Source organism: Thamnophis sirtalis, unplaced genomic scaffold (genome assembly GCF_051295495.1).
Source record: "Thamnophis sirtalis isolate CommonGarterSnake01/CBP01778 unplaced genomic scaffold, rThaSir2_p1.2 scaffold_3, whole genome shotgun sequence".
NCBI lineage: Eukaryota > Metazoa > Chordata > Lepidosauria > Squamata > Natricidae > Thamnophis > Thamnophis sirtalis.
The window spans coordinates 93,085,906-93,112,096 of NW_028261383.1; the positions used below are offsets into that span (position 1 = coordinate 93,085,906).

At 38.3% G+C, this 26,191-nt stretch overlaps 1 protein-coding gene across 1 annotated transcript in view; it reads right to left on the minus strand.

Moving 5' to 3' along the window:
• Nucleotides 1–231: 231 nt before the first annotated feature.
• Nucleotides 232–26,191, minus strand: part of TGFBI (transforming growth factor beta induced) — a 48,066-nt gene continuing 22,106 nt past the window's right edge. The window contains exons 4-17 of the mRNA XM_087709515.1: nt 25,629–25,786; nt 24,529–24,693; nt 23,177–23,323; nt 22,888–23,029; nt 20,165–20,377; nt 18,101–18,238; nt 16,745–16,881; nt 15,932–16,068; nt 13,978–14,108; nt 10,673–10,797; nt 8,457–8,559; nt 5,512–5,591; nt 4,327–4,351; nt 232–1,249 (exon numbers count right to left, since the gene is read on the minus strand). Of these exons, the coding sequence (XP_087565641.1) occupies nt 1,209–1,249; nt 4,327–4,351; nt 5,512–5,591; nt 8,457–8,559; nt 10,673–10,797; nt 13,978–14,108; nt 15,932–16,068; nt 16,745–16,881; nt 18,101–18,238; nt 20,165–20,377; nt 22,888–23,029; nt 23,177–23,323; nt 24,529–24,693; nt 25,629–25,786 (1,742 nt within the window). The 3' untranslated portion in view covers nt 232–1,208. The remainder of the gene's footprint in view (nt 1,250–4,326; nt 4,352–5,511; nt 5,592–8,456; nt 8,560–10,672; nt 10,798–13,977; nt 14,109–15,931; nt 16,069–16,744; nt 16,882–18,100; nt 18,239–20,164; nt 20,378–22,887; nt 23,030–23,176; nt 23,324–24,528; nt 24,694–25,628; nt 25,787–26,191) is intronic.

A 26,191-nucleotide genomic window follows, 5' to 3' on the forward strand; every position in this document is an offset into this window, starting at 1 on the left:
GAACGGCACAAAGAGGGTCATTGAGATCCTCTACCACAGTCAATGGCAAAACTGTTATGAAATGTGTGTAAGGTATGTAAGACAAAACCCATGAGTTGTGCATCATCAGGTCATAATGCACATTTTGTCATTTTTGCCCCTCTTGCCTCCCTTCCCCTATCCAGACACCTATGAGGAAGGTCAAATTGTAGAGATGGGAAGATTGTGAGCCTCAAACCAGAAATAGAGATAGAATCTTAAACCCAAAGTTTATTCTACGGTATTTTTGTTTAAAAAGAGTGCAATTTTAAAAAGAGCATTACAATTTAAAGATTCCCAATATGTAAAGAGAAAGTAATGATTCCGCCAGTATACAGTAAATTTACATGAATGGCTCTCTGACTCTATCCAAAAATATTCCTTGACAAAACTATATAGAAGCAAAATCCTATTGTTTGAACCTTACAAAAAAAAAAGACCATTCACCCCATTGGACTTAAGAACATAAAAATAGTTTAGGCTCTTGATCTCTAGCAATTGTTTTAGAAGTGAATATGAAAGTATAGTTTTAAGGATTGCAATTTGGTCTCCAGAGAGAATATAGACAAACAAAATGGAAGCCAACCTGAGAATTATTTAGACTAAGTGCTCAATGTCTTCATTTTCTCAGCTAAAGTCCAAATAAATCGTAGAAACCACTGAAAAAAATAATTTATGGAGGAAACCTATTCACTGGAACTGAGCAAGGTTATATACATAAGATCTAAGGCACTGACACTAGTTCTATTAGAAAACACAGGGAAGCTGTTCCTTTGAAAACTAGGGCAACTTTTGTCCAGTGAAGCAAAAGGCATTGGACTAACAGTTTAATGGATGAGCTTAGTATATGGCACCTGGTTTCTTTTCTTGATAGCACCTACATATACTAGGGTTTTTTCTTTGCTTAAGCTCATATGACCTAAATAATTTTGGAATAGATATTTCCTAAATTATCTGCTACTATTGAGGACAAAGTAATCTTATAAAGTGATGGGTGTGTTTGGCTGTGTCTGGCTATATGGCTTTTATTTTCTTTCTTTTATTTCACTTCAAAAAGAAGATAACCTCTGTATTAAGATACATTCCACCTACATGGTGGTGTTTTGTTCCGTTTAAATTTAGGCTTTGCTTTCCACAGTAAAAATCAACTGAACCCTTGATTGTGCTTGACATGTAGATTTGCTGTCACTTTACTGTTTCATCCTGGCTAACAATCTGGAATACGCAGGAGCTGAAAAAAAGAGACAGAAAAGCAGAAGCAGCTTTACAACACAAGCCACAAGTTATTTGCACAAAAATTAAAATCAGCATTCAGGTATTGTCTCTGTTCCAGGCAAATTGATACTTCTAATGCAATAAATCGAAGCTCCCATAATTCTCTAACGTAAACTATGTTGTTAAGAGCATGTAATGGGCTGTGAGGATAACCTTGAGGGAGACAGGAGGAATTGCCCTGAGCCTAGACAAACAAAATCTGAGTGAAAAGGAAAGCTGAGGGTAGAATAAACATCTTAGAAAGAACAACCCCTCAACTATCTGGAATTTAAAGGGCAGGGAAGGAAGTACAGTCAGATGTACAAGATTCTGTTACTATAACCTTATAATAAAGTAGTATTAGTATTTATAATGTGACTTTCCTTGTCTGCACTATCTTGAAGAGTTAACAGAGCATATGGAAGTTGTAAGCTTGCAATAAGGTTTTTTTTTAGTTTAGCTTGTCTATTTATTCAGAAAACTATTCAGCTATAATGATATCCAATGATCAACAGAATGTTCACCGATCCACATTTTGGATCAGGTTTAGACATGGAATAGAATTAGGAAGGAATAAAATGACAGAATCAATTATACTTACTACAAGTGCAAGTGGGGGAAATATATGTTGTTGTTTTTTAAATCTAAATGAGTTTAGAGCTGGTTTCCTTGATGTAGCTTTTAAACAGCTTTTTAAATAGCAAAGTCAGAACAATATACATACTGAAACTTCTTGTTAGTGCTTCTATGAAAATGTATCTGGCGAATGTTTTTTTTTTCTCTATCAAGAAAATGGTGGTAGTATTCAAACTAGGATGTTTATTTTATTTAATATTGATAGTATTTATAACCTGTCCCAATCCCAAAACTCTGGGCAATGTCTAAATTCTACAAAACAACATTGCAGAACAAGTTATCAAGTCAATAGGTGTGATAAGAGCAATGGAAGCTTCACTAAAATAGTATAGCTTGTGTTTGTTTATTGAAAGTTTGTTTGCTGATGCTTAGGGAGCAGAAAAGAAGTTTCCAAGAATGAGAGGCTGCTATCCTCTATGCTGCCCATGAAGGCTGGTGTCCAATCCATCTTCTGTGTCCTTGTGGGCATGGGGAAGACATTGTGTGTGTGTTTATGTAAGAGAGTATGTCTAATGAGATTCTCAGTCATCTGGGTCATGGCTTCCCCAAAGGTGCTATTTCAAGAGGCAATTGGACGTTAAGAAAAGCATTATATTAGCTTATCTTTTATCATTGTATTGCGTTTCCTGATTTAACAGAATTCTGAACAGACTGAAGAATGCTAAACTCTTCCAAATAATAGTTTAAGAAAGGTGTCAAGTAGCCGTAGTCTGAAATAACATAATCCATTTTGCTATTTAACAATTCTACTCTTTCATTCAGTTACATCGCTAAATCAAGTTTACTCTTAGGTTCTGGCAGACGAAATAAACAAATTTGTTAAAAGTTTGGATAGGGAGAATCTCATCACTGAATGACAGTGAAGATTAAGACTAATGATTAAGTCATATAGATAATTAATTTATAGTTATGATATTGGCCTCAGGCAGTTATTTTCATTCCTTTCTTTATGATTGTGGATTCAAATTCTATTGGGAATCCTTTTATTCTTTCATCAGATGCTGTCTAACTAATCAGAGCAGGATTTTGTTAACAGCAGTGAATGAAAACCTGTCAGGTTATGCAATGTGGAGCTAATTGGTGGAGGTGAGAGAGAGGAAATGATACTTGAACATAAACAAATCTATTTTTATAAATTATGACAAACAACTATTTTGAAATTTGGGTAATGCATTCTATATCTACTTTCTTGGCACACTACATTCATTTGCCGGTTGGCTCAGATATTCATGTCAGTGTGATATGATCATGATTGGTCTTTGCCCCAACTTTCCTTGAATATATTTACCAAGTTGTATTTGACAAAAAGAGTGTATTGTCTCTACAACACAAGCTAATACTGAGATTTTACTTTTTGCTGATTGCACCAGAGGCAAAAGTCTGCATGTATTCCTGTTTGTGTAAAAATTATGCAAGACTATAAAGAAGATCCATGTTGAACCCGACTGAAGGTGAATTTAGTCCAGCTTCTGTCTTCACAATGGTCAGTTGAATAGCAATAGCAATAGCACTTAGACTTATATACTGATTCACAGTGCTTTTCAGCCCTGTCTAAGCGGTTTAGAGAGTCAGCATATTGCCCCCAACAATCTGGGTCTTCATCTTATTGACCTCAGAGGGATGGAAGGCTGAGACAACCTTGAACCAATGGGAATCGAACTGCTGACCTACTGGCAGTAGCCTGTAGTACTTCATTCTAACCACTGGACCACCATAGCTCTTTCATGCAAAATAATGCCTCTAGCAAGAACATAAATTGCATAAAATAAGCACTATCCTACTTATGTTTCCTAGCACATGAATTTGAGACCATTCAGCTCTGATAGAATTATTATTTTGCTTAGGCATCTATTCATTATCTTTCATCAGCTTACAAATTGAAATATAAAATCATCTCAATCAGTGCCCCTTCTTTCAGATATACACTGTTTATAAATACAGCTAAACTTTGGGCTACCATGTGCCAATATGTCTCAGAAATTATTGCATATCTCAATCTAAGGTTAATGAGGATTAAATGAAGGCTCTGGTGCTGTATACATAAGGATTTGTGTTGTTGTAGAGATAGCAACTTCCTAACACAGTGTTTCTCAGTGAGTCTTCTGAGCTAAACCCCATTCCAGTCATTTCTTAGCAGATTTCCATCTGGCTGCACAATTAACGGCGATAAATATTGTTGTACAAATTATTGTAGCACAAACTGTGATTTTTTTTTTAAAAGATAAAATCTGTGTTGAAGTATTGTGACACAGACCCCATTATAGCCATAAGTTTTTGTTTTGTTTTCACTTCAAAAACATAGGGTTTTTTTTTTTCATTCCTCTGGGGATTCCTGTGTTTGTACATCCAAGAAGAAAGTCCATTATCTTATTTCATATTATAAAAGTACATTTAAAGAATCCAGAATATGTCACGTACCGAGTCGAGCATCCATTAGCGAAATCTGTCAGGAACAAAAGAGAAAAATATCAGTGAAGAAATAGAGTCTTCTTCACTCAACTCTCAAACAAATTCAGACTGTTAGGAAAACTTTCAGTGACGCTCTGAGCTACACAGAGCTTCCATTAGAAAAGAATTCTTGCAGAACAACAGAGCATCCAGGGGGGGATATTTTGGATTACAGGCTCCATAGCTCTTGAAAGTAAGGTTGGAATGTATTTAATTGAAATTTTAGCCTGCTACAATCCAGCAATTCTCAGAAGCATACTAACATAAAACATCCATGGCACAATTAGTCAGTATATAATAAAGCAATTATAAGGATTACAGGCTATCTCTAAAACCAGTTCCTGTAATATTCTTCAACTAACAAAGCTCTCTGAAATAATTTGGCTTCTGAAGGGCAGGAAGTGGTCCAGTCAATCTGATTACTCAAGGAAGACTTGGACACTACAAATGTTCCACTCGGCAGAAGTCCTTCCTCTCAGCCTCAGCCCCCCCCCCCAATGTTGCAAGAGGGGGAGGATAGAATCTGTCTCTGATGCTGTATATAGCCCAACACAAATCTCGGGGTTGTCACAAAGAAGACAGAAAGAAAAATCATTATTTAGCCTGTGAAAAGTGAGATATAAATCTAGCAAAGGAGACAAACAGGCTGGATGGTTTCCTCGAAAGCTACAGTGACCTTCTGATCTATGAAGAAGCCAGTTCACTTACAAGTTTAAGACTGAGATTGTAGATAAAGACTAAAACAGATAGGCAACAGGCTATATCTTGGACATGAAAGCTGAATGGATGCCTTTGGGCCAGTCACTCTCTCCCAGCTCAGCCTACCTCACAGGGTTGTTGTGGGGGAAACAAAAGGAGGAAGGAGCATTTAGATATGTTGAAGAAAAAGGTGTAAATAAATAAATAATCACAGTGTAATAATAAATGTTCTATATGCAGAAAAATTAAAACTGAATCTGAATTTTGCACAATTGTCCCTGATATCCTCACAATGCATATGTGTATGTAGGTGTGAGGCTGTATGTCTGGACACACAGATGAGGGAAATTGCATTTATCGGTTTTATTAAAAAAAAAAAGCCTTGATCAAATAACCATAACATCAAATGACAATTTTAAAAAAATGGTTATATGATGATTTAAGCATTATAAATACCTTGGATAGTGCAGAAGCATGCTTGAAGATTTCAAGAGAAGGATCTGCGGGTTCATCACCTCTTTCATTATGCCTAGAAGCTGAAAGGACAACATTCAAATATATTTAGTTTTTTAAAAAACCCTGTATTCTCTAATTCACAGATCAGAACTTTTATTTTATTTTATTATTGTAATGGGTTGTTTTTTTGGAATTTCTGCAATGTGCAGTGTTGACCAATACATATTTTTACAATAAAATTAATGGAACCGAGGCAAAAAAAAAAAATCAACAGTGCTCCTGGATCAGTACCCTGCTTGGGCTAGCAAACACCGGGTTAGCAAAATTGTCCACACAGATTACATAATAGCTGCACCCTGATGTCTGCCTTTTAGCTGAGTAGCCACTCAGCAAGGCCTGCCATTATAAAAACTTGTTCCCAGGGTTTTAGCTGGAAGTCTTCTCCAGATGTATCCTGCTGATTTGGGACAGATAGAAAAGGCAGATAACTTTTTCCTAACCTGATGCCTATCCTTCAGAGGAAGCTACAATTCCATTAATGTCAGCCTGTTGGCTGCAGAAAGCTGGAATCCCAATATCATAGATTTTCATTAGTGAACATAAATATGATCACTCTGTTCAAGAATTTGCATTTTTTAGTCTACTTATTCAACCAAATGAAAGGTTTGCAGCTTTACAGCTTGATGGAGTATCAAAAGGCGCTGGCAGTTTTGAGGGCAGGAAAAGGGATTGTCACAAAGTAGATAAGAGCAACATTAGAGTTTGAATAGCAAATAATATTTTTTACAAGTTAACCTCTGATCCTTTCGTTGCCCTTTTCCTCCATCAAACATGTATAGGACCCACAAATCAGCAGAGATACAACTGTGACTCAGGGGTGTCAAACTCATGTCATCACTGCAACGTTACACGGAGTCCTTCGGGAGTGGGCGGCATACAAGACCAATAAAACCAAACCAAATGATGTATCAGGACTTTTTTCCTCTTCGCTAAACCAGGAGTGTGCGTGGCCAGCGTGTGACACATCCGGCCCACGGGCCAGGAGTTTGACAGCCCTGCTGTAACTAAAGCCATATTATAATCCATATAAAATAAGCTACAAGCCAAGCAGAGAGCTTTCAAGAGAGAATTTGCTAAAGGCCATTATGAAAACAGATGCAGTGTATAAAATGTGCTTTGGGAGGGAGGAGAATCACTGATAAGCTGCATGGAATTGCTTCATAGTAAAGTGACTGATCAAGGGAAAGGTTTCTCTTTCTTTTTCTAATCAACTAATTTCTGTCTGACAAGATTGTTTGTTTCAAATGAGCCTACAGGAATGGGTGCAGATCAGTGGTGGGTTGCAGGCAGTAAGCCCCAGTACGGGCGTACCGGAGCACCGGGTACCATTCCGGTACAGTGCTCTGGAGGCCCCACCCACGGAGGCATCGCGGAGGCATCGCGGAGACGTCGTGAGGGTAAGGACATATGCTCACACTGCATGCGTGTGCACATGTGCTGTGTGTGTGCTTGTGGGAGATGCCGGGCCCCGTTGCACTGTACTGGTTGCAACGGGATCAGGAACCCACCACTGGTGTAGACAATGTATATAACCAACTTGAGCAAATTACTTGCTTGCTTGTAAACTTTTGTATACACCCTGTGATCAAACAGTTTTAGAGCCCTCTTCAGCTGATGTTTTGCAGTTAATTAGGCTTAAGAAAAAGTTCCCTATGCTTGACTGTCCTTTTTGAAGAATGATGGACGTAGCTTCTGAGCAACTTCTGTGTGAGATTCTAGACTCACAAGCTTCTTAAGTTTGAAAGCCTTGTACTAGTCTCAACCTTACCACCCAATGAGTGATAGCAGAGACCGAATTCCACGTGTAAGGATGTTATTGTGAATTGCAAGCCCAATTTTGGCATATTGTACTTCTGCCAGGGACAAATGCTGAATGGAAAAAGGAAATAATTTCTGAACGATATGTGAAATCACTTTTTCCTCCTAAATGTGTTCTTCTGATCCACACGAAAGAGATTCCAAGAAGGAGACATAATCTGCCCACGTTCCACCATATCCAACCTCTATAGAAACCAATACAAACAAAGTAGGCACCTCTTGATTCTGAACCTAACAACGACAGCAAGACTGTTGGTGGCGCAGTACTGGAAGAAGGAAGATTTGCCTACTATTCAAGAATGGACATTAAAAGTAACAAACTTAGCAGAGTTGGTAAAATATCAGCATATCTCAAGGATCATTCAGATGAGAAATATAAGCTGGAATGGAGAAGATGGATTGATTATATTCAAAATAAATATGGGACTAAGAAACTCCAGATAGCTTATGACTGAATGAGCAAGGAATGATATAACTTGTTTAAAGTTAGCTTTACAAAAGGGGAGTTAAAGCACAAGTGAGGGATGATGCTAAAGTCTGTTAGTTTATTTTAGAATATGATTATTAAATGTTTATATCCTGTATTTGCTCTGGGAGGTTGGGGGGGGAGGTGGGTTTGGGGGGGGGGAGGTATATATTTGTAAAAAAAAATTAAAACTTTTAATAAAAAAAAGTAGAAACCTCCATCCAGTACTGACCTGGAGAATACCTCTGCGCATCCACGGAAGAATGTACAAATGTTGTCAAAGGAAATGATTCACCATATTTTGTGAGCCCATCATTCCCCTTTTCCTCCCAAAGCACCAAGAATTTATTATCTTGCTCTGAGAAAAGCCAGCACCCAGTTTAAAATGCATATGCTTTGTTTGCGTGCCTTTAAAAAACAACAACACACAATGCTAATGTTTCTCTGGAAGATGAGGAACACCTGCTCGTTTCCTTCTGTGCAGGAAATGGACTTCCTTTCTACGTAGAGATTCACTGGTGTTCCATAATAATAGCGTGCCTTTAACTACTAAAGCAAATCTAAGGCAAAATATGTTCTGCTTGAACTTCAGCTGACCTACCTGGGGGTTGTAAGATACTATTGACTGCATAAATCACACCATTGGTGGCCATAATATCGGCTTCAGCAACAGGCATCTTGTTGATGTTTATAATGTGGTTTCTCTGAAGCAGAAAAAGAAGAGATAAATTGTAAAAACGTATGAAGAACTGAGTTGACAGAAGATAAACTAACTTGCAAAAATCTAATATAGAAGTAAATATTCTAGTATTCATATGGGCAGCTTTTTTTTTAAAAAAAAAGTAAGATTGCTTGTGCTATTGACTGGTTTCCGATAGTTTGATCTCACAAATAAAAGCTGGCACAGGCTATCCTTCAAAGAAGTAAAGTGTCAGTTGTACGCATGTTTTCTTTGCACAGATGCTGGGTAAGGCTGTGGAAGCTTGGCCGGAAGTAGGCACTCAGTGACAGAGCTCTCTGGATGATTCTGGGCCAATCACAATCTACTGATAGAGGAGAATATTTATAGCCTGGGGTTGAAATGAGGGGTCCTTGGTGCACTCTGAGCTTCGTTGTTTTCTAGCAGATGTTTCATTACCCAATCTTACCCATCAGTGTACTGGTGGTGTTACCTAGTTTGGATAATGAAATGTCTGCAAGAAAACAACCACCTCAGTAAACACCAAGGAGCTCCCAATCACAGTCTCTTAACACAACTTAAGAAAATGTCAGCTGTGACCAGGGGGGCATTTGCCCAGGTTCGCCTGGTGCACCAGTTGCGCCCCTACCTGAACCGGGAGGCTCTTACAACAGTCACTCGTGCCCTTGTGACCTCTAGGCTGGAATACTGCAATGTGCTCTACATGGGGCTGCCCTTGAAGAGCATTCGGCGACTTCAGTTAGTCCAGAATGCGGCCGCGCGAGCGATTGTGGGTGCACCTCGCTTCACCCATGTAACACCTATCCTCCGCGAGCTGCACTGGCTACCTGTTGATCTCCGGGTGCGCTTCAAGGTGCTACTTATCACCTATAAAGCCCTTCATGGTAGTGGGCCTGGGTACTTGAGAGACCGCCTACTGCCAATTACCTCCACCAGACCAATACGATCGCATCGATTAGGCCTCTTCCGAATTCCATCTTCCAGCCAGTGCAGACTGGCAACTACCCGGAGGAGAGCCTTCTCGGTGGCTGCTCCGACCCTTTGGAATGAACTCCCCGTGGAGATTCGGCCCCTCACCACCCTCCAATCCTTCCACGCCGCTTTAAAGATCTGGCTGTCCCGGCTGGCCTGGGGTTAAGATTGTAGCCCCACCCAAACTGTGTGACTGTTGTGCTCTTTTTTTAACATGTTGTATTGTCTACTGTTTGTCTTCCCCCCCCCCTTTTTGAATTGTGAGCCGCCCTGAGTCCCCCCCAGGGAAAAGGGCGGCATACAAATAAAGGGGGGAAAAAATGAGAGCAAAAATATCACTGTTTTTGCCTTGAGCTCTAAAGGGAAAGGGAAAGTAAAATACAGTAATAACACTTCACAAGAAAAGTTCTGCTTTGCCACACCATTATAAACCCATGCTGAAGCCCTTGCTTAAACTGAGAAATGGAGTAATTAGTGTTTATATAATGTGCATGCACACACACACACACACACACAGACAGACACACACCTTGATTGGGCTGTGGTACATGCTAGTTATAACTCATTGGTCTTTCTCTGTAAGGCAGATTCTGGTTTTCAAGCATCTGTCTTTGGCTAGTCAGATGAACTAATTAAATTTTCAAGTAACACTACCTTGATGTGCTTTCAAGCAAGTTTTTTTTAATTGTTGAACTACTTTTTCTCAAACACAGAATTTACAAAAACATTAAAAAGTGCAGAGCGGCTTAACGTCTCTGGAACTGTGTGGGAGAATCTTATTTTATTTTCATTTTCCATAACATACAAATAAAGGTTTGCCTAAACCTTAAATAATTAATACAATATAAAAAAAATTGTTTTCATTCCCAACCATCCAGCAGGACTTGCTTTGAAACTACATAGCAGGAAGGATGAAAACAGTGGAAGGGTAAATCAATGCTAATCTTCAATAATAAAGACAAAGTCCACTGGGAAAGGAACAACATTAGACCTCCAGTCTGCTAAATCCTAGTGGCTATTTTAAAAAAAATTAAAGGTGATATAAATTTAGTAGCTGTTCTTTGAACTGCATTAGGACAGATTGAGCTACAATTAAAACAAAAAATCTTTTTTTTAAAAAAGGGAGGGAGAGATCATAAACTTACAGAGCTGACTTCCAGTTTATCACCCTGCAGAGACTTGATTCTTACAGCAGCACCAACTGCTCCACTCACTAAAATTTCATCCCCAATGTGGTACTTCAGGATGTTGGCAAGTTCTTGTGCATTACCTAGGACAGGAAGGGAAGGCAAGAGGAGACCAATAATATTTCAGGGTTATAGCTTATTTCCCATGTTCCATGGCTATTAAGAAAGGAAAAAAAATCATACTGTCAGTGTTCATAAGGAGGAAAAAAAAGATCAGAAGTGTTCCCTTTACAGTAAACCAAGCAGCTGTTTCCCCATCTAGTATTTCTATCAAGATTCCCCTAGACAATCATAGCAATTCCTTCCACCTAATAAACTTTTTCACACACTGCAGCTGGAGCACTTTGTGCAACAGCAGGAGGGATACAGTGCCCCGAACAGAAAGAAACACATTTCTTCACGTTAGCTGCAAAAAGTGCAAAAAGACTTGAATTTTGGGAAACCTATAAAAGAGGCCAAATTGTGCTCTCTTTTTAGATCAAATGCTGGCTTGGTGTAACACCTTCTTTGCCATTTTGTTTTTGTCACAGTGACATAACTGGCTTCTCTTTCCTCTTCCTTGCCTATTTTTAAATAAAAGAGAATGGTGGCACATATTGACACTGAGTCCTTACATCTGGTGTATAAAATTGCTTTCTGGCAAAAGTTTCTAAATGTGGCCAAAAATAGCTGGAAGACTAAGAGCAAACACTATTCCTTTTCTGAAAAGGTAAAACTGAATCTCAAATGGAAGTTGATAAAGTGTGTGTGTGTGTGTGTGTGTGTGTGTGTGTGTGTGTGTGTTGTATTTGTGCTGATAAATAAATAAAGGGAGACTAGTATAGATCTATTTCAAGCTATTTAGCTCTCATCAGCTAGCCATACCCTTACTGGGATTCGAACCTGTGCTGTATTACATCTTAGGCAGGTTAGCACAGGTTCGAATCCCAGTAAGGGTATGGCTAGCTGATGAGAGCTAAATAGCTTGAAATAGATCTATACTAGTCTCCCTTTATTTATTTATCAGCACAAATACAACACAAATGTAACAAAGGCAACAGTAAAAATATTGGGTTTCTGTCTGGATGGTCTCTTGTGACGAGCCGATGGACAGAGAATGGAAGCAGTTAGCTTCCTCCCATAATTGGGGCACACCAGGGGTTGTGACACTAAATATATATATTTCAGTCCCTTTGGCCCCAAAACTGGTAGACATGGAATTATATTTAGCATAAAGAGCAGAATTCATCTTTGATCTCTGGGAAAATGTTGGACTCAGAAGTAATGATTGAATTATCTAATGTATCATTATTGAAATATCTGGGCACAGTGAATTTGAGGATAATGATAGCTTAGATTTCCTGAAGATAAAATGTTGAGATCTTTAGATACAGAAGCAATAAGAGGCAGGTATTTTACAATACCATCTACATCACTTTTACATTGCTAATATGTTTAGCTCTGATTATCAGATTAGTCAAAATCCAGTCACCCCAACTCCACTCAAATTATCACATGGACAGTCATTCTCTGGCCCAACTTGTTTCACAGAACTTTGCTGTCCACAGCTGAGAATGAAATCTAATTGAATATATAGGTAATTTGATCACTGCTCTTATGTAGAATTATATAGGTAATCCTCGACTTACAATTGCAATTAGCCCAAAATTTTTGTTGCTAAGTGAGACAATTGTTAAATGAATTTTGCTCCATTTTACAACCTTTCTTGACACAGTTGTTAAGTGAATTACTGCAATTGTTAAGTTAGTAAGATGGTTGTTAAGTGAGTCTGGCTTCCCCCACTGACTTTACTCATCAGAAGGTCGCAAAACGTGATGACATGACCTCAGGACACTGCAACTGTCATAAATATGAATCGGTTGCCAAGCATTCGAATTTTGATCATGTGATCATGGGGATGCTGTAATAGTAGTGAGTGTAAAAAATGACCGTAAGTTACTTTTTTCAGTGTCATTGTAACTTCAACCAGTCACTGTTAACTTTTTGCCCTCTTACACAAGTCTTGTTTGTCTTCTGTATTTAAATCAATACAGTACAATACAATAGCAGAGTTTTAAGGGACCTTGGAGGTCTTCAGGTCCACCCCCTTGCCCAGGCAGGAAACCCTATACCGTTTAAACAAATGGCTATTCAACATCTTCTTAAAGACTTGCAGTGTTGGGGCATTCACAACTTCTGGAGGCAAGCTGTTCCACTGATTAATTGTTCTAACTGTCAGGAAATTTCTCCTCAGTTCTAAGTTGCTTCTCTCCTTGATTAGTTTCCACCCATTGCTTCTTGTTCTTGTTCTCAGTTGCTTTGGAGAATAGTTTGACTCCCTCTTCTTTGTGGCAACCCCTGAGATATTGGAAATTTTCCTACCTATGACTGATCACTTTCAGAAGGAGTAAACTAAACATTTGCTTATAAAGCGCACAAACATTTTGACTGTTCCTGGGATGTTTCAGCATCACAACTGCTTATAGTAGCTACAAATCAATTATACAGTATTTCTAAACAATAGAACAAATGTGCAGAGTGCTGCTCTAGGAATGTACAAGGGATCGTAAAGTTGATATCTGCTTTACTACGATGTCTCAAAACTAGTTTCAATAAATAAAATGTAAATTCATATTATTTCAAAGCCATAATTAGATTTCACCGCACAAGCTTGAATGCTTTATTATTTGCACAAAAGATGACTGAAATATTCATGTCATTTCCTAATATGGCTTCATATTGATTATTTTCAAGTGACTATTTCAGCTAATACGTATGTATGATGATGTATGTATGAGCCTACAGGTTTTTGACCATATTAATATTGCTGGAAACTATCTGGATAGTGGCTGGAATTTTGGATGACTTCACAATCAGCTATGCACGTATAGTCTATGCTTCACTGGGTGAATCAGTTCTATTAATGGATGTGGATTGGTTGCAGGAAAATCTTACTGCATAAAGTCATGAGTAATTATAAAAATATAACTTTTCTAGGTCATTATTTTACGGAATTAGTAAAAGTGCACTCTTTTTGTGTGAGAAAATAGAAAAATACATCAGATTTTATAAACTTAAATAAATACCAATGTAACAAAGACTAATAGAGTATCAACTTGTAAAAGCCTCTGTCTATGTTTTAGTCTAATAATATTTCTGAACACTATTTTTTCTCTAGTATATCAAAGGGAAGCTACATATTTTTGAGGCTGAAATAAAATACAATATTGGAAGTTTACTGAGTAGTATAAATATAATTGATCAGTAAGATCTTGGGAAGTTACCCATAAGTCTGTTCAGCTCCCTCTGAGGCATGGATTGAAAAGCTTCATTTGTCGGTGCAAACACTGTGAAGGATCTTGGCCTATTCAGTGTTTCAGTGAGGCCTGCAGATTGGATGGCAGCCACCAGGGTACTGTTAAAAAACAACAACCCACAAATGAACAGAAATCCTTGGTTAAGAAGTTGCAAGTTTCCGAAGGCAGTATGAAATATCACAGCTACAATGCAGTCACTGCATTGCAGTGGCCCCAATTTCTACATGAAGTTCCTGAGCAAGTGACTTCTTCATTCATTTTATTGTCAGAGTTCACACACCTAAAATAAATTGTTGAACTAGAGCAAAGTGGTTAAAGAAAATTAACAATGACTTTCAAGCTAAGACTTCCCGGCAGATCGTTTTATTTTTTGAGAAGCCTGATCTACAGAGTCTTTTAGCTTTGCAGTTCCCAAACTGCTTTCATTAGAACAAAAGCATCTAAGTGGCCTAGCTGGCAAATTTGCTGGAGATGTCAGAGATCCAAAAAGGATTCAATGAACATTCTTGGTTAATTCCAGGGAGTCTGCGTGAGGTTTCCAAAATAAAAATAAAAAACTAATATGACACTTGTAGCTCCAATATCAAAGTCCTGTTTTTTAATCTATGTGGTTGTACATAATTATGGGTTTAGATCATGTGGTTGTGACCACTATCTTGACTTCTTGACCGCTTGTAAAGATGTCACTGGTTGACTTCCTGTCTAAACAGTGTGAAAATATTTTTTTAAAAGGCTGAATGTAAATCTGTAAAACCACCCAACATATTTTAAAAAGCAAAGTTTAAAAAGCAAAAAAGGAACTTCTAAAAGACCCAACTTCCATGGATCTTCTCTTAGCATAGATCTATGAATGCAACAGGGAGAAAAGGAAGGTGGAATTATTGTATGTTTCATATTTCTTTCCAACTGTAGCCCTCCCTGCGTGCTCATGCATAGACACTCACTCACACACCCACTTGCAAAAGCTAACACAAGGGTAAAAGCTTCTTTATGTTAATCAGTTTGAAGAGGTGGGGCATAGGAAGATGTAGGGACTGTACACAGCTATCCTATTCTCTTTTGCTCTCATAGGACATAGCTTGTATGTAAGTTTTAACAGGTAGCAACAGGCTTGGTAAGCTTACAGTTATCTTTCTGCAAATATCCATCCTCAAACAGAGAAGGAGTACAACTTTTGGTTGTAAGTTGTGTGCCAATATTTTAACAAAACAAATGCCATTTAGGACTGCATTAGGCGCATTAGAAGAGATGAAACAGATTCCTCTCAGAAACCTTGGAGTGTTACTACCAGTCAATAGAGAAAATAATGAATCAGATGAGCCAGTAATCTTACATAGTTAAAAATAACTTATGTTGCCTACTTTTTTTTTTAATACGTAAGAGGAACACATGCATGTAGTCCTCAACTTACAATCGTAATTGAGCCCAATATAGAAATATTGCTAAGTGAGACATTTGTTAAGTGAATTGTTAAGCCCCATTTTACAACCTTTCTTGCCACATTTGTTAAGTGAATCACTGCAGTTAAGTTAGTAATGCGGTAGTAAATGAATCTGGCTTCCCCATTGACTTTGCTTGTCCGAAGATTGCAAAAGGGGATCACATGACCCTGGGGCTCTGCAACTGTCATAATATTAATTAGTTGCCAACGCCTTGAATTTTGAACATGTGACCATGGGGATGTCGCAACAGTGATAAGTGTGAAAAACGACCATAAGTCACTTTTTTGAACGATCACTAAATCGACTGTTGTAAGTCGAGGACTATTTATATTTAAAACATAAGTTATATGTTTGTACATACAGAAGCATTTGTATGTTTTAAAATATAGAAACAGCTTCTCCAAACAATCCTTACAGAAGCGAAAATGTTTTTCCGACTCTGCTGCTTGTACAATAATAGTAAGAAGGAAAACTCTTACCTGAAGCGGTCATCTGCTTTGAGCACATCCATCACAGTTCCCATAGGGGGACTTAGCATTTTGTCCATAGCAAACACGGTACCAAATCTTCCTCTCTTGTCATGAGCAGCAATGCAGGCATTTTCTATGCAGAGATTCTACAAGAGGGATTGCATAATAAAAATCTGGAATTTGTGACATTTTACTAAGTTTGGTTCCTAATCGGGACCTATTATTTATCTAAATCATATGAATAAATGAAGATAAACATCCCACTCTACTTGCACTTCATTATGGCTTTCAAAATATGCTGTGAGGAAGCCACATTTTTTTAAGGAAAAATGACGAAGGGTCCCTAAAAGTTACAGTGAAACAAAAAAAAAAAAAGGAAGTGCAGTTAAGTTTCCTCTCTTGAGAAAGAGGTTTGATATACATTTGTTCTGGTTGTATTCTGCTGATCAGTGTTACATTGTTTGAAAAAGCTTCCCAGTGAAAAGGAAAGAGAAATATAAGTAGCTCTTCTTTTCTGAATAAGGAACAGAATATGTCTTACTACAGATAAATTATTGGAGATGGAATAGGAAGATTGATATCAAAATCCTTGCTCTGCTACAAAATCCCCAGATGAAACCAATCTTTGAGAACTGTTCAAAAGATAAACAAGGAATATCTTTATATATGTTGCCAAGAGTTATTTGGGAGAAAGTTGTAGTCTGCAGGCTGCAGACATATTAGCATGAAATATAATAGTGATCTCTCAGTTGGGTACTGTATATGTTTAAAAATGTATGACTTAAATATCAAACTAGCAGTAATTATCAAAGAGAAACATACATTGCGGTACACAAATACTCTCAGTTCTTTGCCACCCAAAGTTTCTAGCTTCTGCCCATGGAAAAGGTATTTAGAAGAAAGCTGCTCTTTGATTATATGATTTTGGAGCAAATTTCTGTTTGGTGAAGGACTGTGATCTGCAGAAAAAAAAATATAAAGCCATTGTCCATACATTCAGATCAGCGCACAGTCAATTGCTTTCATTTTAAAATACATCCAGATAGAAGCATCAGTAGGAGATGACAAATGGGGCAAATTATAAAAGCCGTGCTGCAATGCAAGCTCTGCCCTTTTACACATGCATCGAGACTTTGCACACACATATCAAAGGTCATATGTTGTGACATTGCAATAGTGCTTTCATCATTTTGATCAATCCTGTGGATGCCTCTGCATGGAAAGGTCATAGAAATAAAATCAGCATTTCCCCCATATTCCCCCTCCCTTCTCTGCGATATTCTAAGCAATGACCAACAACTGCATTTTTCAATCTGTTTACAGCAGAAATCTCACAATTTTCCATCTACTCCTCCCCACCCACTTTCAGTTCCTCCTATGTTGTTACCAGACAGATATTCTTAAAAAAGAAAAGAAAAATCAATCCGGGTTTTGGCAGGCATGGTGATGGTGGTATGAAAACCCAAATACTGGGGACTTTCCATTGGTATGGCCTCCAGATATGTTGAACTGACATTCTCCAACCTACCACTCAATTTATTTTATTTATTGTTTACTTATAGTACTTGTATACTACCCAATTCGGCCATGAAAGCTTACAGTTTAATCTAATAGTTTAGAGACCATATCTATTCTGTCTGGAAGTGTTTGCTGTCATGTAAATTTGCATGCACTAAAACCCACTTTGATATGATATAATTATATGCTGAGGATATTTAGGATGCTCTATGCAGTATTTTATCCTCTTTCCCCCAGTTTTCTGCCCCACTGCTCTAACAATTGATCAGCAATCTGTTTTACAATCATAGATCTATACTGGATCACTTAAAAATCTAACAATTTAAGTTTAACATTTTGCCTCTCTTAGGTATATATGAGATCTTGTTTTAGCTAGCTAAAAATCAGCTTCAGGAAAGTGTGTGTGGGGGATTTAGAACTATTATAAATGCTGAATTCCAGCAAAGAAGAGTAGGATTGGATATGGTTTTGTAATGCAATCCTACTAATTAAAAATTATTCTTAGCAGTTAATTCAAGCAGAAGGCACATCCAACGGCACAATTCCAGGCACAGGAAGGGGGATGTGCTTTCCTCCTCTCCCTCCATTTCAGCTTGTTGATTGGACATGAGGCAGTAATGACAAACAGATCCCACTGAATAAGAGTTCAAGTATACAAACCTTTGTAGAAAGAATTGATGGGAGCCAGGACTGTCAAACGCTCATTCCCAGTAAGATGTGAACCGAGACCAACTTGTCTAAAAAGGTCAATAGATGTTGAAACATCGGATTCCTTCCCCAACTCCAGCAGAGTTTTAGCTTCAATTAAAATAACAACAACAGATGTCAAAATGGATTTCATCATTATTATACATATTAAAACAGTACCTGATGAAGGAGCAGAATGGCATTTGTTAAAACTAAAATATTAAGTGTGCTTAGTGACTTCAACAGGGCATTGGTTTTTTGTTTGTTTCTTTCTTTCTTTATTCAATTTCTATGACTTCTCCTCTCAATCAATGAGCCTGGGTATCTTATAATTCAGAAAATACTACATTACAATTAAAAATTCTAGAAAAATTTAAAGCACTAAAAATATCCCGATATATGGGAGCAAGATATTTGGCCAGTTAGAAATACAAACAAGAAACACACATTCAGCAACCCAGGCATGGAAACTTAGCCAGGTTTTTAGGGCCTTACAAAACTTACAAAACTAAGGTTGGGGCCACTCTAATCTCCAAAGGGGAGATATTCCATAGAGCAGGAGTCACTGTGGTCCCTGTCAGCTGACGCTCTTTGGCTGATAATATTTGCAACATGCCCATTCTACTTGATCTTGTTGGGTGGATGGAGATTCTTGGAAAAAGGCAGTCCCTCAAGGACTCCTTTTACTCATTTGTCGTGACTAATTCCACTGGTTTCAATGAGTGTAATCTAGGCTTAATTAAATTAGGATCAAAACAGTTTCTATTTATTTATTCAAAAACAAGCATTTCTTCATTTTTTTAGTTTATTCCATGTTTTGTTTAAATAGAAAGAATTACTATTGCCATTCCCTATTTTCCCAAATGTTTAACCATTTTAGAAGTAGAAAATGATATTTTTTTAATGAAGTAAATCACCTTCCTAATCATATACCAGAGGTGGTATTCAGCGGGTTCTGACCAGTTCTGGAGAACCAGTAGCAGAAAGTTTGAGCAGTTCAGAAAACTGGTAAATACCATCTCTGACTGGCCCCTCCCCCATCCATTTTCTGCCTCCCGAGTCCCAGCTGATTGGGAGGGAATGGGGATTTTGCAGTATCCTTCCCCTGCCACACCCACCAAGCCATGCCCACCAAGCCATGCCATGCCCACCAAGCCACACCCACAGAACCAGTAGTAAAAAAAATCTGAATCCCACCACTGTCATGCACAACCCTTGTCAGGGAGAAAATATCTAGTTTTAGTCTGATTGTCTCTTGCCCATTTTCATAGTTGTGTCTGCCTATTTTTTGGAGTATAAGATGCACCAAGATTTTGAAAAGGCAAATTAAAAAAAAAGTTTTGCACTCTGCAGACCACCCCAAAACGGCCCATTTTTCACTAAAATGGGCCCGTTTGTTTTTCAAAAAAAGGGCATGAATACCCTTTAGGAGGCTTATAGAGTGCTCCTGGGGAGTGGCCCAAGAACGAGCAAAAAAGTCCCATTTTTTGTCAAAAAAAAAGGGAATGCATAGCCTTTAGGAGGCTTATAGAGTGCTCCTGGGGGCTGTGGGGGAATTGAGCAAAAACCAGCCTGTTTTTCAATCATTTCTGCTCTCCCCAGCTCCCAGGAACACTCTGGAAGCCTCCTGAAGGCTATGCATGGCCATTTTGGTGAAGGGGGCGGGGTTTCGGGAGGCAAAAAATGCTGTATTCAGTGTATAAGACACAGATTTTCAGCCTCTTTTCTGAGAGAAAAAGGTGCATCTTATACTCTGAAAAATATGGTAATTTGCAGTTTTTTTAAAAAACAATACCAATCACTTCTCAAAAGTGTAGGGAACATACAAGAATCAGAATCTCTATGAACAAGGAAGCTTACATTATAGCATGGACTATGTGCAATTTCCATGTTCCCATTTCACACATTGATTTTAAATGGGCATAAACCATGTTGGAGGAGGAGGAGGAGGAGGAGGAGGAGGAGGAGGAGGAGGAGGAGGAGGAGGAGGAGGAGGAGGAGGAGGAGGAGGTGGTGGTGGTGGTTGTTGTTGTTTACCAGAGTCTGGGATGAGAAGCTCATTGACCATGTGTATCACTCCATTTGTGGCCATTTCATCCTTGTCGGCAATGATCGACTTTCCATTGAGAATCAGCTGATTGCCAATACAGCTTACTTCCAACATATTACCCTCTAGGGTTTCCATGGATAAACCGGCAATAATAGCTTCAGCACACATAGCTGTTTTTAAGATGTGGTTGTTCAGTAGTGCTATAGAGGGAATAGAAGACAGTAAGTGGAATATTTTTCTAAGTAGCTTGTACATCTCTTCTAGTGAGTGATAAGATATGGAGTGAAAATTAAATAGTATTTCAGAACAATGGCAAGCTGACGTGCTTAACATTTTTGTCTATAAATAGGCAAAATAGTCAAACGAAAACAAATCTTGCAAATTGCTCAGTGCAGTTTTCTCCAATCTGATGCCCTCCTGATATTTTGAGTCTACAACTCCTAGAATTATATCTGGAGGACAGGCTGAGGAAGGTGGGCTCATTGTTTTAGTTCATTGCATATCAAAAAAAGGAGTTGCTTGTAGCCTCCAGCCTGCCTGGTCATATAGGCAAATCAATTGTAAATACAATACTTAAGGACAAGGAAGGTGTTCTACTAGTCTGAGCAAGGAGGAATAGGTTGTTTGTTCCAAGCCCAACCTCCTTACCACCATCATCATCCATAAATGGATTATTTGCAGAGAATAATCTGTAGCCATATGTCTAAGAGAACCCTGTTCAGTAGAGGTGAAATTCCTTTGTTGGAACAATCGTTGGAACTATTAGAACAAGAATAGTGAGGTATAGAAATAATAGTAATAATATAATTATGTAGCCAGAGACTCCAATACAGGCAGTCTCCAGATTAAGAACATCTTGATTTATGAACATCCCATATTTACTAATGTGCTGCCTATCACTAAAAATGGCAGACACTGTTGTCCTTCCTTGAGCCAATCAACCTCTGACGCTGCACAATGTTTTTGTAAACCCCTGTAGTTGTGCATTTTTTAATATGCTGCCTTTTTTTTAGCACTTCTTGTAAACAGTACATAGCATCAGCAGTTTGTTGGCTGAAGGAAGGGAAACGCCATATGTCATTTTTAGTAATAGGCATATAAACAACTTGCTATCACAGAGGTTTTTGAGGCCCAGCTGGTGTCATCAAATACATCATTTAACATGCTGATTGCTATTATTCATCTCCCCCCCCCCATAGAAAGTGTTGACCAGCTTGCCCAGTTCCCCCTGCATCTGCCTTCTTGGTAATGAGTCAATGCTGACACAGCTTTCTCATGGTTTCCTCTCTCTAGTCCTGCCTTAAAGTCAGCACAAGGGTTGAAGAAAGCTCATCGCCAAACCAGTGACTCATGTAAACACCATATACCAAAAGAGGAAAAAGAATTCGGAAGAGCCACCACTGTAGTACGGAGATATGCAAACACTGCAAACTGTTTCTCCAGTCAGGTTCCCTTCTATTCATATATAATTTGTTGATACAACAGAGAGAGAAAGAGGCAACGCTATCAACGTTTTTGCCTATCTTAGCTCTAGATGGTGAGAACAGACATCATGATTAGAATTTTATTAGATTTCAAAATAGGTGGCCCAATTCTTTATTTAGAACCTCTCGTTAAAACCCAAAGGCAATTTCATTTGTCTGAATGAGTAAGTCTAGGGATTAGGTTCAGACCATTTTTAAATAGGGAATGTTGCCTTAGGTCCGTGATGGCGAAACTATGGCACGCATGGCATAAGTAGCACGCGGAGCCATATTTGCTAGCACGACAGCCCTCAGCTCTAGCACACATGCGTATGCTGGCCAGTTGATTTTTGGCCTTACAGAGGGCCAGGAGAGGCTGTTTTCCCTCTACCCAGGCTTCAGGAAAGCCTTGGGAGGACGAAAAACAGGCCCAATGGGCAAACTGGAATTTTGTTCCTGTTTTTTGCCTTCCCAAGGCTTCAGGAAAGCCTCTGCGTGTTGGGAGGGTCACACACATATGTGCAGGTGGGGGGTCCGCACATGTGCAGGTGGGGGGGCACGTGTGCGTGCACAATAGCACATGCACGCACAGTTTTGGTACACCTTTAGAAAAAGATTAGCCATCACTGCCTTAGGTTATGGGTGATATGCACATGTGTGTTTTTAAATTCACATGTACTATGTTTACCCAAGTATACATTGCTTTCACAAAGTAGAAATAAAATGCAATTTCATTAGAAGTTTAAATAAGGTTTTCACCATAAAATTAAAAAAAAAACCTTTGGATTTCATAACTGAGAAAGATCAGCATCCTCCATGAATGGTACATCAGATAAACTGATCTCATACTATACCTGTCTTTATAAGTTAATATTAATGCTTGCGACATTTAAAAACTTGATTAATTCTCCCATACAAATATTTATTTCATGTGAAAATAAGAACGTGATTCAAGGAAAGATTCAGTTTTGCCAAGAGAATGTTTAAATGTGATTTCTATATTTCTGAAAGGATGAATTATAATGAAAGCTAAATGGCCATCCATAACCCTCAGGATAGTGTGTTATACCTCAATAAGGTTCCTATCACTTGTAACCATCATTTACTGTCTCACTATAACTCAAGAGAATAAAGAGGATTGAATAGTAATAAATTTCAAAAATACATTTAGCTTCCATATAGACTCAAATCTCTGGTGAAAGCAATAGACTTTCTATTATTATTACGGTTAGATTATGACTATTTACCTTTCAGAGCTTCTGGGTCTCCCAGAATCCTGTTAAGCATTTCTTTAGGAATCTTCTCAAAAGCTTCATTGGTTGGCGCTAATAATGTAAATTGACCTTCATTGTCTAAAAGATTATTGAGACCAGCCGCTGCCACAGCAGCCTTTAAGTAAATGGAAAAGAAAGAGAATTGGTTATGTTACAGTAAGTCTACAGGTAATAAGGTTGCCGATTATATACATTTTCAAGAAGGTGGTCTCAGTTTCCATTGGTGCAAGGAAATGACTGAGATCATTTGAGATGAACTTACCCTAAGAGTTTCAAGACTTTCTTCAATCTCTACAAATTGCAGGATACTGTTGGAAGTTGTAGAAATGACTTTGTCTATCAGATGGACTACTCCATTGGTAGCATGATGGTCAGCCTTCAGTAATCTAGCACAGTTCACAGTCACAATCTGGAATGAGCAGGACAGGAATAAATGGAAACAAATATATTATTGGAATTAAATGCCTCGGTTGATTTGAAGGATGACACAACACAGGAGGGGTATTGTTAAGAGAGAATGCATCTAGTGATAGCTTGTGTAGATCTGACAGAATATTTTGAAGAATCCTATAGATTTTACAAATAGCTATTTTAAAATGAATAATACTGTTACCTTCCCCACAAAGGTGGTCCCTATTTTTCTACTTGCATTTTTTACATGCTTTCAAACTGCTAGGTTGGCAGAAGCTGGGACAAGTAACGGGAGCTCACTCCATTATGCGGCGCTAGGGATTCAAACCGCCAAACTGCTGACCTTTCTGATCAACAAGCTCAGTGTCTTAGCCACTGAGCCACCACGTCCCACATAGAAATAGGCATAAAGAAAAACTCATAAAGACCAATAACTGAAAGAATGTCTTTTTACTCAAACTTTTTTTACTCAAACACAAATATCTAAACACAAGGCACTATAAAAATGGATGCATACATATTTCACTGATTTCCTTCATAGAATTTGTATTATATTCACTCTACACCAATGTAGACTAGACATCCCCCTGCTTCTCTTTCAATATAATTTAATAGTCTTATTTTAAATTATATATTATAATGAAAATATTATATGGCTGTAGGGAAATGTGAATAAAGGCAACTGTACTCAGTTTTTAAATCTTTGTATTCCTAAAAACATGCTAAGCTGCATATATTCATCATAATGGGTATGATAGCATCTCTTTAAAGTGTTTCTTCATTGTAAAAACTCCAGATAAAGACAATTTTAAAAAGCTAGTCTTCTATATTTTTTGGCTATCATATTATAGAAAGCAGTGGTGAAATTCATTTTTTTTTTACTACTGGTTCTGTAGGTGTGGCTTGGTGGGTGGTGCAGGGGAAGTACACTGCAAAATCCCCATTCCCACCCCACTCTGTGGCCAACCAGAGGTGGTATTTACTGGTTCTCCAAACTACTCAAAATTTCCGCTACCGGTTCTCCAGAACCGGTCAGAACCTGCTGAATTTCACCCCGATAGAATTTATATTAATATAACTGGCTATATTATTAAGCCATCCAAAGTAGGAACGAAATAATCTTATCTTCATCCAGACTGGAGTTAAGTCCAGACTAAGTTAAGTCTCTGCCCAGCTATGTTTGCAAATTTACCAGATACTTACTCCGTTTGGGTAATGATGAATCTTGATGTCAATATTCTGGTACATTGAAGGGAGAGAAAGTCCGTGTCTTAGCTCATCAGTTAGGATTCGTTTATTCACCATGTGATATCGCAGAGCATTTAGCAGCTCAATATTGACATTGCTCACCAACGAATCCAACACTTCCTAAGATCAAGAAATCATATTAAAGAGCTGGCTGTTCTGAGCATCCTATCCCAGATCTGGGTCTATGTATTTTACGTGACTATTTCTATCTGCTTTCTGCCTGGTAGGTGGTGGAGAACTGTACTAGTTTCCCTAGAGTGGAAATTGAGAGCGTTGCCAGAAAAACAGCAGCTGCTATCTCAACATTTTCCTTAACAGAATTTTTCCTTACTTCTGCTTCCTTTTCCAACCCAATGCATTAAAGTACAACTACCCTAATTCCCAGTTATGATGGCTATTAACAGAATGATCTGGAGGCACTATGTTGAGGTGGCTTACCCTTGAGAAAAGAAATTTTGCCTTTCCAAGTAGGAAACCAAGCTAATGAAAAGGTACAGTAATAACTATATATTCAGCTCAATGCAACAATATCCACAGAATTCTGTTGCTTTCGTTAGATTGATGAAAGGACTGAATAGCAGCATTATGCCACAAGCTCTTTCATTTTGAAGCAGATGTGCAACACTGCAACAGGTGTAGGAAAGGAGATACCACAACACTGCTTTAATTAGTCTGAGGTCCTTGTCTCCCTGTAAAAGATACGGGGTCAAAATAAAGAAAAGGAACTGACATTTGGATTGCCAATATGATAGCCATCTCCTACATTCTAACAGTCTAACTTGTTTTTTTGGCTTTAATGAGCCTGGAGTGGATATAATTTGCAGCACATTCCGCCTAATGTCATATTTTTCAAAATATGTCAAGCATATTTATATAATATTTCTGATAAAGACAAGGCAAATGTTTCTTTTTACAGGTATAACTCTGGATCTAACTTCTTCACATTCTATTTATGCTTGATTGTATTCATAATGATTGGTTAAAACCAAGCTTAGTGATCTATCACATCAGGAATTCCACCCACATTGAGCAAAATATAGCTGTCCTAGACTTACAGCAGGCAATGACGCCCAGGCCTCATTGGTGGGGGCAAAGATTGTGTAGCTGCCAGGCCCTGTGATTTCAGCACTCAGGTTAGAGCTGGCAGAATAGATCTGAGTGGTGGTGGCTCCGACAACTCCAAGTGTCTCATAAAGGTTGGCAAGTGGCAAAGCTGTTAAAAATAAAGGCATTTCTCTTTAGCAAAGTCATAGTCAATTCAGAACAAAATCTTTTCTCCTGCCCACCCTCCCTGTCACTCTCCCTTTCCCTTCCCCCTCCCTGTCCATTTCCTTCTCTCTCTCTCTCTCTTTCTCTCTCCCTCCCTCCCTCTCTCCTTTTTTCTCTTTCTATGGTGTGATCAAATCAGTATCGACTCCTGATGACCACCTAGACAAGTCATTGGTGGTTAGGGTAGGGTAGGGTAGGGTAGGGTAGGGTAGGGTAGGGTAAAGATAAAGATAGATAAAGATAAAGATAAAGATAAAGATAAAGATAAAGATAAAGATAAAGATAAAGATAAAGATAAAGATAAAGATAAAGATAAAGATAAAGATAAAGATAAAGATAAAGATAAAGA